The 12,122-nt window shown below is 49.9% G+C and overlaps 1 protein-coding gene across 1 annotated transcript in view; it reads left to right on the plus strand.

Moving 5' to 3' along the window:
- Positions 1-12,122, plus strand: part of Plxna2 (plexin A2) — a gene marked incomplete in the record, with an annotated part of 202,644 nt that overhangs the window by 140,285 nt on the left and 50,237 nt on the right. Inside the window, 3 exon segments of the mRNA XM_005404545.2 lie at positions 3,310-3,510; positions 5,246-5,342; positions 8,603-8,793. Coding sequence (XP_005404602.1) covers positions 3,310-3,510; positions 5,246-5,342; positions 8,603-8,793 — 489 coding nt within the window.

The following is a 12,122-nucleotide window of genomic DNA, read 5'->3' on the forward strand; positions in this document are numbered from 1 at the left end:
GGGAAACTGGATGTAGTACTTTGTGAATATCAAAATCTGTTTGGATGCTCAATTCCCTTACATAAAATGGCACAGTATTTGCGTATAACCCATGAACATTCTCCTGAATATTTTAAGTCATCTACATATTTCTTATAATAACTAATACAGTGTAAACACTGTTTAAATCAGGTCTACAGTATTGTTTAAAGAATAATGACAAGAAAAAATTCTATACATGGTAAGCATCTATGGAATTCTTTTCAAATTTTTTTGGTTCTTGGTTGGTAGAATCCATGGATACCGAGAGCCAATTGTGCTTTTTGTTATCAAAATTAAAAATTCCACAATCTTGTTTACCAACCTGAAACATCATACTTCCAAATACTCATCTCTAAGACCTTGCTACTGAAATTTGAGTTTGTACTCTGAGCTCATTAGAGATGACAAACAACTGCTCACCACTTAGAATATATCAAGTGGTTCAGAATCTGAAAATCTATTCCCCTTCCCTTATAAATGGTAAACAAATACAGACACACTCACACACACACACACACACACACACACACACACACACACACAGAGAGAGCATTATACCTTAGCCTTATTTCTCTCCTAAATTAAAATTCTAACTTATCATATTTGAAGTTGAAGTTTTTAGCCACTAAGAGGACAGGACATAGCCGTCTTTGCAGGATCCCTGGGTTCCCCTAAAATGGGGTTCTTTTTTTTCTTGTTACTCTGTAAAAGAAAGTCATGGCAGAATATCCATTACCCATCTCAAAGCCAGTTCAGGGAAAGGGTAGGGATAGGCTTCCCAGGAAGCCTATTTTTTTCTTGTTACTTTCACTTTTTTCTTGTTACTTGTTATAAATATGTGAAAGCCTCTGTCAAGAGTGCCACAGGGAATGAAAGTGAAAGTTCAGTAGAAAGTGGTTAGGAGCTGGCAGTTTGAATACTGGCTTCTGCCTGGGCCCATCTGTCCCTGGACTCCCTCAGGATCCTGTACCTCTTGGAAGCTGCACCTGCCTTGAGGCCCCACACGCAGTCAGCCAAGGTGCAGAAGTACCACTAGTGACCCTGAAGCTCCATGCAGACCCTCCTGGATAGATATCCATGAGAAGCATCCCCTGGCCCAGCACTTGGAATTCTTGAGATTCCTTAAGAGATGCACACATGCCCATTCCCTGATCATATGGCTCCAGAAGCCACGGCCTCCTCCAACCCTGTTTCTGGAACCTGAAATCCTGCTCAAGTCTGCTGATGCACAGATGCCAGGCTCTTCCCTTAGCTCTAACCAATCCACAAAGGTGAAGCTAAAACAAAACGTTGAAGATCTTTTTGCCTGTTGCTTTGTTTTCCTTTTTACATTTACCTTCCCATGAACAAAGACCAAGCATCCACTACAGGTTAGGTGCTGAGCTGAAAACTGAGAATGTAGGAGCAGGAAAGAGGGTACCTGCTCCTCAAGAGGCTGACAACCCAGTGAGGAGGAGAATTCAGCAAGAAATTGGAGTTCTCTGGGTAAAAGAAAGTCATGGCAGAATATCCATTACCTGTCTCAAAGCCAGTTCAGGGAAAGGGTAGGGATAGGCTTCCCAGGAAGAGAATGTGAGCTGATAAAAAGATAAAAGCAAGGCCAATGTATGGCTGGGGGCAGGAGGAAGCTAGAGGTGGGAAGTAGGAGTTAGTGTTTGGTGGAGAGAAAAGCCTCCTCAGGTAGATTCAGTAAAGAGAGCTTGCTCATGAGAATTAACCATGCATTCAAGATAGCCACATCACGATCTCAGAGTTACTAGGTAGGCAGGAGCCAGGCCATGCTGGGTTTGCAACTGGAACCTGAAGGAAAAGCAGCTGTTTAGGTTCTCCCTGCAGGCGAGGATGGCCAGCCTCCTGGTCCCTGGCTGAGGCGATGACCTTGCTCAGCACCTCCTGTGTTACACAAGGCTCCTGAACAGGCTTCACCTCTGGCATCCACACAGGGACACTCTCTTGTCTGGAAACTTCCCACATTCACAGGACATCAGCAGTCCCAGCCCTGGGACAGCAAATGCCAGTAGCACCCCTTGCAGGCCTCATAAGTAACTCCAGCCCCAGGAATTCCCAAGAGCTCCTTCCAGAAACAAGGCCTAGGAAAAGGGGAAGGGAAGGGGATTCTTCCTGGTGTTGATCCTAGAAGACAGGAAATGATTCCCTGTAAAGGAGATTTCCACATCCACACTGCCAGGGACTACAGGGCTCACTGCTTCCCTGGAAGAGAGGAAGAAAGAGGAGACTGGAGCTGGTAGAGAAGCAGCATGCAGAACTGAAAACTCAATCTCTTTCTCACTTTCTCTCTCAGGGTCCTTCCCATCGCCCCCCCTACCACAGCTTTCTTGTTTGAATTTTGTTTTCCAAAGCAACATGGCATTCATGCAGGGTCTGGTAATGAAATGAGATAAAAAGCCCGAGCAAGTATTTAGAACAACGCTGGGAGGGCTTGATCCAACTACTGGAAAGCCCAGCTCTGCTGGAGCCGGGAAGCTGAAGCTGATGATAACGGGCCGCCTTGGGCACTGGACAATGTGAGGGGCAAAGAAGCCAGAGCTGTGGAGCCAGATGAAAACAAAGTGGGGTACCCGTGCTGGGGACGGGCTCTTTGATCCAGTGTCTCAGAGATGAAATCCACTGTGTGCCATACCGATGCTTGAAAATTAATTCTTAGACTGTGATGCACAGACCTAATATATTTGTAGGATGTTGATGACAGTACCTGTCTTAGTTACTTTATCACTGGGACACAATACCCAACACCCACAATTTAAAGAAGGAAAGATTTATTTTGGCACAGTTTGTAGAGGGTTCAGTCCATAGTCAGCTGGCTCTAAAGCAGGGTAGCATGGCAGAGGAGAAAGAGCTCATAGCATGGCAGGCAGGAAGCAAAGAGGATCAAGGGAGTAGGAGAGATAAAACCCTTCCAAGCCACGACCACAGTGACCACCTCTTCCCATCAAGCTTCGCCTCTCAACATCACACCCGGCTACAAACCCATCAGTGGACTGACCCAGGGATGAGTATCACACCTCACGATCCAGTGTCAGACACCCACTGTTCAGTCACCTCCCCAAAGTCCCGCCTACAAGTGCACGAGGCTTTGGGGGAACATGTACATTTAAGCCATACCAGTATCAAAGCCCAGGAGTGCTGGGAGATTTCATTTTCCCTGGTGATGTGGCATGGCCCTGGACACAGAGGCCCTGGCCTGGCATCAGGGCAGCCCCTGCCCGGGCTCAGGTGCGTCAGGGGTGTCAGTGGAGGACAGATGGAGCCTCTCTGCTTGCTCCCTAGGACTGTCCCCAGCTGGTGCCCACAGAGGAGATCCTGATTCCAGTCGGGGAGGTGAAACCCATCACCCTCAAGGCTCGCAACCTGCCCCAGCCTCAGTCTGGCCAGCGTGGCTATGAATGCGTCCTCCACATCCAGGGGGCCGTCCACCGGGTCCCTGCCCTGCGCTTCAACAGCTCCAGTGTCCAGTGCCAGAACAGCTCGGTAAGAGGACCGGGCAGGGCTCAACCAGGTCCAGGGCTGTTTCTCCTGCCCATGCCAGCTGACCCCACTCCCCAGGGACAGAGGCAGCCCTAAGCACCCCAGGTGTCTCATTCAGCCAAGGCCAGGCAATTTAGCAGTATCAGAGGAGACAAACTCTGAGAGGAACCTCACTGCAGAGGTTGAGATCTTGGTGAAGTTTAAAGAACAAACTCCCTGTCCCCACACAGGGTATGAAGGACCAGAAGGGTGTCACCATCACCAGAGAGGAAAGCAGGATAGGAGGTGGGAGGGGGGAAAGAAGGTGGGTGCATTTTAAGAACAGCAAGTGTTAAACCTGGCCCGAATGGTGGAGGGAAATCACAGAGGGTGTTTAATTATAGTTCTAGCCCAGAGAAGATGTTTTTATCAGCAGCTCCTTGTCTCTGACCGTGGGGGGTCAGCTCAGAGATGGGGGCTGACAAAGGTGTGGAGGGAAGCTAATTCGCCTGGGAGAGATAAAGAGAATCTGGGCCTCTTATCAGGGAGCTGTCAGATTCCGGGGTCATGGGCACTTGATAGAATTTGTAATCAGTGGAAGGCGGCCAAGTGCAAGGGGAAGGCGGGTGAGAAAGAAATGGAGCGCAACAAAGGAAGAAGGCGGCAGAGGGACCAGGCAGGGGGACCGAGCAGCAGTGACATGCCCCTTGGAGCAGTGACATGCCTTCTGGAGCGGTGACATGCCCTCTGGAGCTACGTGGCTGGACTGGGCAGTCCCTTCCAGGAATGTCGGGGGTTTACTTCTTCACAGAGGTGCCACTGGGGGCTAAGCCACCCCACTGGGCTCTTTCTAAAGTGTGTGAAGGACTTCACGGTCCTCTTGCAGTCGGCAGGAGAGGAAGCCCATGAAGCTAGAGGTGTTCATGGTGGGCCGATGCCATTCTGCCAAGGAGCTACTGAGCATGCAGAGAGAGGACTGCGCAGGGCCTGACCAGCCAGCCAGCCACTCCTGACTGTCACTGAGGGCCCCTTCCAGGCCCTGAGGGGTGACAGGGCGGCCAAAGGGCATTGGCTCTGCCTCCCGAAACATATGGCCTCTTCAGAGAGACATGGCCTGCCCGTTAAAGGATGCAACGCAGCTCCTAGGAGATGCCAGATTAAAGACAAAGTGGCAGCACCAGAGAACAGGGAGGTGAGGAGAGCTGGCAGCAATGATGCCCCGGGAAAGATAGATCCAAGCTGGACTGAAAAAGTAAGGATGCATTAAAAGAATGGAGGTTATAGTGAGAGAGGTGAACACCTCTAGCTTCATGGACTTCCTCTCCTGCTGACCCTACAGAGGACTGTGAAGCCCTTCACACCCTTCAGAAAGAGCCCAGTGGGATGACTCAGCTCCACTGGCACCTCTGTGAAGAAGACCCAAGACATCTCCAGAGGGGGCTGCCTAGCCCAGCCACATGGCATTCCTGGTGACATAGGGATGCCACCCAGACACAAAAAGGCATCAGCAGGTGTGTATGGAGATAGGTGGGTTCAAGATCTCCGTGAGAGAGCAGTAGAGAAGAGAGGTGGAGACATAAGCTCGGGTCAGGTGGTACAAGGCACTAAGTGCCAGGTTAAGGGGTTGAGGTGGCACATTGGTGGCCTTTGTGACTGAGAGTCAGAGAAGGGCTGCTGTGGGGTCTGTCTGAGCAGCAAGGAAGGCTGCTCTGCAGCCCTGGCTCCTAGTGACAGGACCATGTACGTACTCTCTCTGTAGTACCAGTACGATGGGATGGACATCAGCAACCTGGCCGTGGACTTCGCAGTGGTGTGGAATGGAAATTTCATCATAGACAACCCTCAGAACCTGAAAGGTAAGCAGCTACCTCCAGGTAGAGGTTTGATCTTTGGACGACCCTAGAAAAGACTGGGGCTGGAGGGATCACAGCCGGCCAGCTGCTGTGCCTTGGATAATACGCTCTGCCTGTCAGCGAAACTCTTCAGAGGATCCTAAAGCAGTGTTTGGAGCCATCAAAGGAGTCCTGTCAGGAGCCCTGTTCTATTACAGCCAGAGCATCTATTGGGCGGCTGCCAGCTCTCCACATTATTCTTTGGTTCCTGGTGGCTTTGAAGTGTCTGTGGAGCCTGACCTAGGAGAATGGCAGGCAGGAACATCCCGCCAGTTTCCCTGGAAATGGAGATATTGTTTCCACTCAGGCTGTCACTCCCCTGTCCTTGGTTCTGGTCCTTGTCATGACCCAAAGAAGGCTTTTAGGATTGAGTTCTTGGTCCTGAGGCAGTGAGAGGGAGTAGCAGGCCGACACAGACCCACATCTGGGGTAGAGAAGTTCAGAAAGAGAGCTGGGCTGGAGCAGGAGGGGTGCTGCATGAGGGCCACCTCAATCCACCATCTGTAAGGGCATGCAGTGTTCCCCCAGAGCACCCACTCATTAAGTGATCTGTTTGAAATCCTTTTTCATAATTACCACAACTCTGAGAGGTCTGCACTGTTATTATTCCCATTTTGTAGACAGGAAAGTAAAATCCAAAGAGATTAAGAAATGGGCCAATAGGGCTGGGGATATAGCTCAGCAGCACAGTGCCTGCCTAACAAGTACAAGGTCATGAGTTCCATTCCCAGTACAAAAAAAAAAAAAAAAATGGACCAATAGTAACAGCAAGGATTTGGACCCCCATAGTCTAATTTCACACTGGTGTGCAAGCTTAATCCCATTACTGGGAGGACCTAAGGCCCAGCTCACTGAGGAATTTGAACCCTCTTCCCCCAGAGTATACCCCAGCCCCTGCCCCCATCATACACCAATGTCTCTCTAATATTCACCCCTTCCCCATACTGGGGAGTAAACCTAGGCCCTTCAGACTGAGCTGCACCCGAGACCTTTTCTTTTATTTTGAGACAGCATCTCATTGTATCGTTGAATTTCCAGGACTGGGCTCAAATTTCTAATCCTTCTGCCTCAGCCTCCCAGGGTGCTAGGATTACAGGCATGCATCACCATCCCCAGATGCCCTGTTCTTCAAGTAGGGAGCCTTGCAGACCTTGGCTTCCACTTGAGAGCCACTCACTGGGCACCAAGAGGGATCAAGGCCACCGAGAGCCTGCAGGTGTCTCGGCACCTATAGGCTGCAGCTCCTTGTCCCAGATGCTGCCATTGAAATCAGTGCAGTTTGCACTAGGGGAGAAAAATGGAGCCAGGAAGATTGCTTTTCCCTACTTCTTCTCCTAGCCAGGCCAAATTTTCCCACCAGCAAGAGAGAGCAGACACTTTCCTAGCTGAGGATCTGGGCTTGGATCCCAGAGGCTGTCTTTGCACCTGGAGCCCGGAAAGAAACAGCCCCATCCACACTGGGCATCAGACTCTCTCAATGCCTGTGAGGCACCTTGAGTGCACAGCAGCTTCTCGTTCATGCCCTCTCAGAGCCCAGGTATCAGGGGAGGCTGCACACTTTGCTGGGCAGAGGCAGCTGTGTTTAAGGACTCAGGCTGTGGAATTCAACAAGCTAAGATTCAACTGTAGACCTTTTCATTTGCCACGGCATGAAGTCAGACTAGTGACAGCTCCTGTCTGCACCCCGGGTCCTTACCTCATGTCTGCATCCCATCCCGTGCCATGAGGAAAAGATGGCCACTGCTCAGGGTCATTTGAGGACCCAGTAAGCTAGGGACTATGTGGTTCAATGTGCACTGGGCATTCCTGCCCTCTCCCTTAAGAAGCCCTCACATGGAGATATTTAAGTGTAGTCTGTGCAACTGGGACTGAGGATTGCTGGACAGAGCAGAAGAGTAAGAGGACCTATGGAAGGAAAACAAATGACCCCTGCATGGGGCATGTACCTGACGTCAACCAAGGAAGGCATACTGCCCAGTCCGGAAAGCTTATGTCAGCTTGACCAGAAGAGGTGAAAAATGACTGAGTACATTCATCCCTCAATATCCACAGTGAATTGGTTCCAAGGTCCCCTGAAGACTCCAAAACCCAAGGATCTCATAAAACGTCACTGTATTCCATATTCTAGATCCCTCATGTAATATAAGGTCAGTGCTATGCACAGAGCTGTTAGACTATATTGTTTAAGGAATAATAACAGGAAATAAGTCTGTACATGTTCAGCATATATGCACTTTTAAAAAGTACTTTAAATTCACAGTTGGTTGAATCCATGGATACAGAACCCACAAATATGGTAGGCCCACTGTATTATGCTTCTGGAAAATTCTTTTGGGACTCTGAGTTCAAACCCTAACGGCAAGGAGCTAGGCCCCAGGCTTAGAAAGCATAGTTCCTCTGACGGCAAGTTCTACCAGGGCTTTTAAGTCAATAGGAGACAAAAGCAAAGACAAAGGGTTTGAAGACTGCACATGCAAACTGTCCTTTCTGGAGCAGATTCCCCATCCACAGCGGTAGGGAACAAGACGGTGTCATGTTCTTCCCTTATCAACAATGTTGCACCCTTGCCAACCACCTGGGCTTTCTTCAAGGCCAAGCCAGCTCCCCTCCAAGACCCATGCACTGTCCAGCGTGCTGGGGCAATGCCTCTCTTCCTGGGACCCACCATCCAGCAGCACTGCCATCTGGAGCTTCAGGGTCCCAGCATGTGGCGCTGACCTTGGTGAGCTGTGAGTCATTACATTTCTCTTTGAGCTTCACTTACCTGAAGAAGGAAATGAGCCCTCACTGCTCTGAGGAGGGCCACCTGCGAGTGTAGGAAAATGGGGGCCTGAGAGTACAGTTTGAGTGCAAAGAGAAGACGATAAGCAGGCGTCGAACATCAGCTGTGTCATGGGGCTGGGCTCACTACTTACTACACAGCATTTCACTCAAACCTCCAAGAAAAGCAATGATTATCTCTGTATTAGAGAGAGGTAAATGTGGTTTGAGGGGGTTAAACCTTTGTCACATTGCTAAGAAGTAGTGAAGCCACAATTAAAGGCCTGATCTAATTCAGTGAAGGGCCAGAAATCTTAAGTAATGTTATGTTCAGTAGTGTCTTCAAATGACTGCTAAGAGGGGCAGTGTTCTTGTCATGATGCTGATGGGTGTTATTACCATGGTTGGGGACAGTGTCTGCAGCGTCTGCAGTCCCATCTCTGACCGGGCCCCTCTCTTTGCAGTGCACCTCTACAAGTGTGCAGCCCAGCGGGAGAGCTGTGGCCTCTGCCTCAAGGCCGACCGCAAGTTTGAGTGTGGCTGGTGTAGCGGAGAGCGCAGGTGCACCTTGCACCAGCACTGTACCAGCCCCTCCAACCCCTGGCTCGACTGGTCCAGCCACAATGTCAAGTGCTCCAACCCCCAGATCACTGAGGTAAGTCCTCAAGTTCCCAGGGGATGACCCGGGCCATGGGAGAGCAGAGCAAGGTGCGGCTTTGCAGCTGAACTCCTGGAGTTGTGTGTGTTTAATGTGGGGGTGTAGAAGGCCTCTCCTGCGTGTGATTCACTGGCCTGCCCGAGCATCACAGGCAAGTGCTTGGAGCATGTCTTCATGCCTGGGCACTCATTTGTGTGCACACATGCACACAAGGTAGGTGCAGAGATGGCCTAGTTGCCTCCCAGGCCTTTTGAGCCAGGTGGGGACAGGATGTTAGTGCCATGCTGGGAGAATGTTCAGAAAGCAGGCTCAGCTTTGTGCAGCAGACGTGTGTTTCAGGAGCTGCGATTAGCTTGGAGTTGCCGCTGTGTTAGCCACTGCGCCGCTCCCCAGGGTTTAGCCTCTGTCCCAATTTGTTTGTGCAATTTAGTAGGGAGAAATAGGTAATTAATTACATGAGGGAAAAAGTGGTGTATCCAAAATAGCACAGCGCAATGGAAGATGAATAGAAGATATGGATGGAAACGCAGCAGCCTGGGTTTGAATGGGCTGGAGGAGAAGAGTTATACTTAACTTGGGTTGCATTGTGTGCTCTTCACTCTTCATGACTCTCAATTTAGTGACTGTTGCTTGGGCTTTGAAACTAATCGCACATTCCTGACACTGACTAGGAACAGGGGCCTGGACAAGTACCACAGTGGCCTGCAGGTATGAAAAACTAGCAGGGGCTGCTTCCTGTCTGCAGCTTCCCTGAGCTGATACCCTGGCCCTTTCCTCAGCCTCATTTTCCCTGTTGGTCAAAGAAAATCATTCTGGTTCTCAGCTCTGTTGTGGTGTTGGGAAAGTTCTTGAGCTGCGCTGTCTGTGATCATAGCAAACAAGGCAAAAGGAAACAAAAAAACTCAGAGAAGCCCAGAGAAATTGAGCAACACGCTCAAGTTGCACAGTGAAGGAGCGACAGGACCAGTTTGTGAGCTCACATTCAATTATAAAACCATGGAAAATTTTCTATGACTTGCCCAGATAACATATAACCAGAAGTGATGTTGCCACTTCCTTAAGATCCAACCCTTTCCTGCTGGTGTGGGCCAGTTAGATGTGACCCATCCGTGTGACAGAGTAGCCCTTGATAAGTGTGTATCCGGGGCTTCATTCAGCTCTGCAGGATGGGGTTATGTGGGTACAGACATGGTCCCAAAAGAGTAGGCTGCTGCATCCCATCTCACTCTCAGATGTGGCCAGCAACAGTGGCTGTTGACATTCCCCTTTGTCTTTAGATTACATCTACAGGGGCTATGGGTGGTGCCCCAGACTGCCTTCAGCCAGCCAGCTTTCTGAGCTGCTCGGGCTCGGTGCCTTCTCCCTGACTCGTGATTTCAAGAAGCTGCTGGCCTGAGGACTTGCACCGTCTGTAATTCCTGCTACTGCGGTTGTCTATCCCTGTGCCTGCTGGCAGCTGTGGTGCAGAGAGCTTAGTTGGGGCATGGCTTGGAGTCCATCACACCGCCCACCTCTGCTACACCAAATCTGGCAGCTGTGGGCTCCCCAGTGGCTGACCCCTTCCCAGACCCCCGGGAAGCTGCTCACTGGGGAGCTTCTGCCTCAGACTCAGTGACCGGGATGACACCTGGCTCTGTTCACAGAGGACACCCAAGTTCCCGGAGGCTAATTAACCCCTTGAGCTAATGAGGCTGTAATTGATTTTCCCAGTGAACATCTCAGCAGGAGTCAGAGGCCCCCAGTCTCTGGGGTGATTTTCATGTTGAGCTGCTGAAAGTGAAACAGCATCTTTGGAAAGAGACAAATCCTTGCTGTGCTCCAAGCCACCCGAGGGATAGCACTCTGGACAGGACATGCAGGAGGGAGGAGTCAAGCCCAGAGTCATATATTCACTGTTATCCATTGTATTCCTTTCATTTCACATCCTCTGCCCCGCCAGAGCCTCCCCAACATGCAGAAGTCATTTTCTGTTCTCTAAGATTTCATTCTTGAAATAACCTCAGATTTATAAAGAGACACAAAATTAGTACAAAGAACTTTCACATTCCCTTCACCCAGATTTCCCAAAGTTAATATCTTATACAGCCACAGTATAATTATCAAAACCAGGCACTTCATACTGACTCAGTGATACTACCTAATACATGTGCTTTATTAACATTTTGCCAGTTATCCCAGTGATAACCTCTGTTCCGGTCCAGCATCCAATCCAGGATCTCATCCAGGATCCGGTGCCACTGCCGTGCCTCCTTAGCCCTTTATCTGCAGTCATATCATCCCTAATGACCTTCACGTTATTGAAGAGTCCAAGACAATTACTTTATAGCATGCCCCTCAATTTGGATGTGTCAGATGCTTCCTCAAGCAGAGATCCAAGCTATATTTTTTTGGCAAGAAATATTGAAAACATTCTGTGGAGTTCACACTCTTTTATACGTACCTTCCATATTTTTATTTCTATAAACTGTGTCCCCTCCTTGGTGCTACCACGGGGTATGGTGAGCAGAAGCACATGTTATAGGAGGAGAATAGCAGGATTCCAGGATACTGGGGTGGCAGAACTTATAATCCTGGAAATAAATGGGGGTGAGGAAGGGGTGCTGCCCTGCCTGGGAGCAGAAAATAAATGAGATGACCTCAAAGCAGTTCCACTTTAAGCAGAGGAGTGGACTCACTCACAGTTAGATGAGCAGCTGTGTTCCTCCTTAACCCCTCCTTACCCCCATTGTCTCTATGGCAACCAAGCCCACCTCTAGAGACCCATCCTTTATGGCAGCTTCATGTAGGACAAGTTGTACAGCCTATTGAATTTCCCAGTTTGCACAAAGCTCAGGTTAGGACCCCCTCAGGACTCACCGTCTGTTCCTTCTCAGCCAGCTCACAGTGTGATAATGACACTGTCCCCTGTGGGAGGCGGCCCAGGCTGCTCCCATTTCCAGCTGTCATGCAGGCGTCTGTGCACATGTCACCTGTTCAACCCCAGGAACAGGAGACTAGCAAAGGACCGGGGAGCCTGTGCCATGCCTGCCCACTGCCTTTCTGCTGGGGACTGCAAAGAGGAGGAGGTAGTGAGCTACCCCCTGGAAAGGAGGGTCCGGAGCAAGCGCTTCCCAAGAAGCCCAAAGGAAGGGAAAGGAGACCAAACAGTTCTCAGGAAAACAAACTTAGAGCAGTAACAAGGCTCCAGAGCTAGTGCCACAAAGACGTCAACTCTGGCCCCCACTGGGGAGTAGATTCCTGGGGTCCACCTAACAAAGCGGAGCAAACAAGGTACCTTAGACAACAGAAGTATATATATAGTTTCTCAGTCTTTTTTGAGATAGCGT

This window comes from Chinchilla lanigera, unplaced genomic scaffold (assembly GCF_000276665.1).
Source record: "Chinchilla lanigera isolate Chin_1 unplaced genomic scaffold, ChiLan1.0 scaffold00088, whole genome shotgun sequence".
Taxonomy (NCBI): Eukaryota; Metazoa; Chordata; class Mammalia; order Rodentia; family Chinchillidae; genus Chinchilla; species Chinchilla lanigera.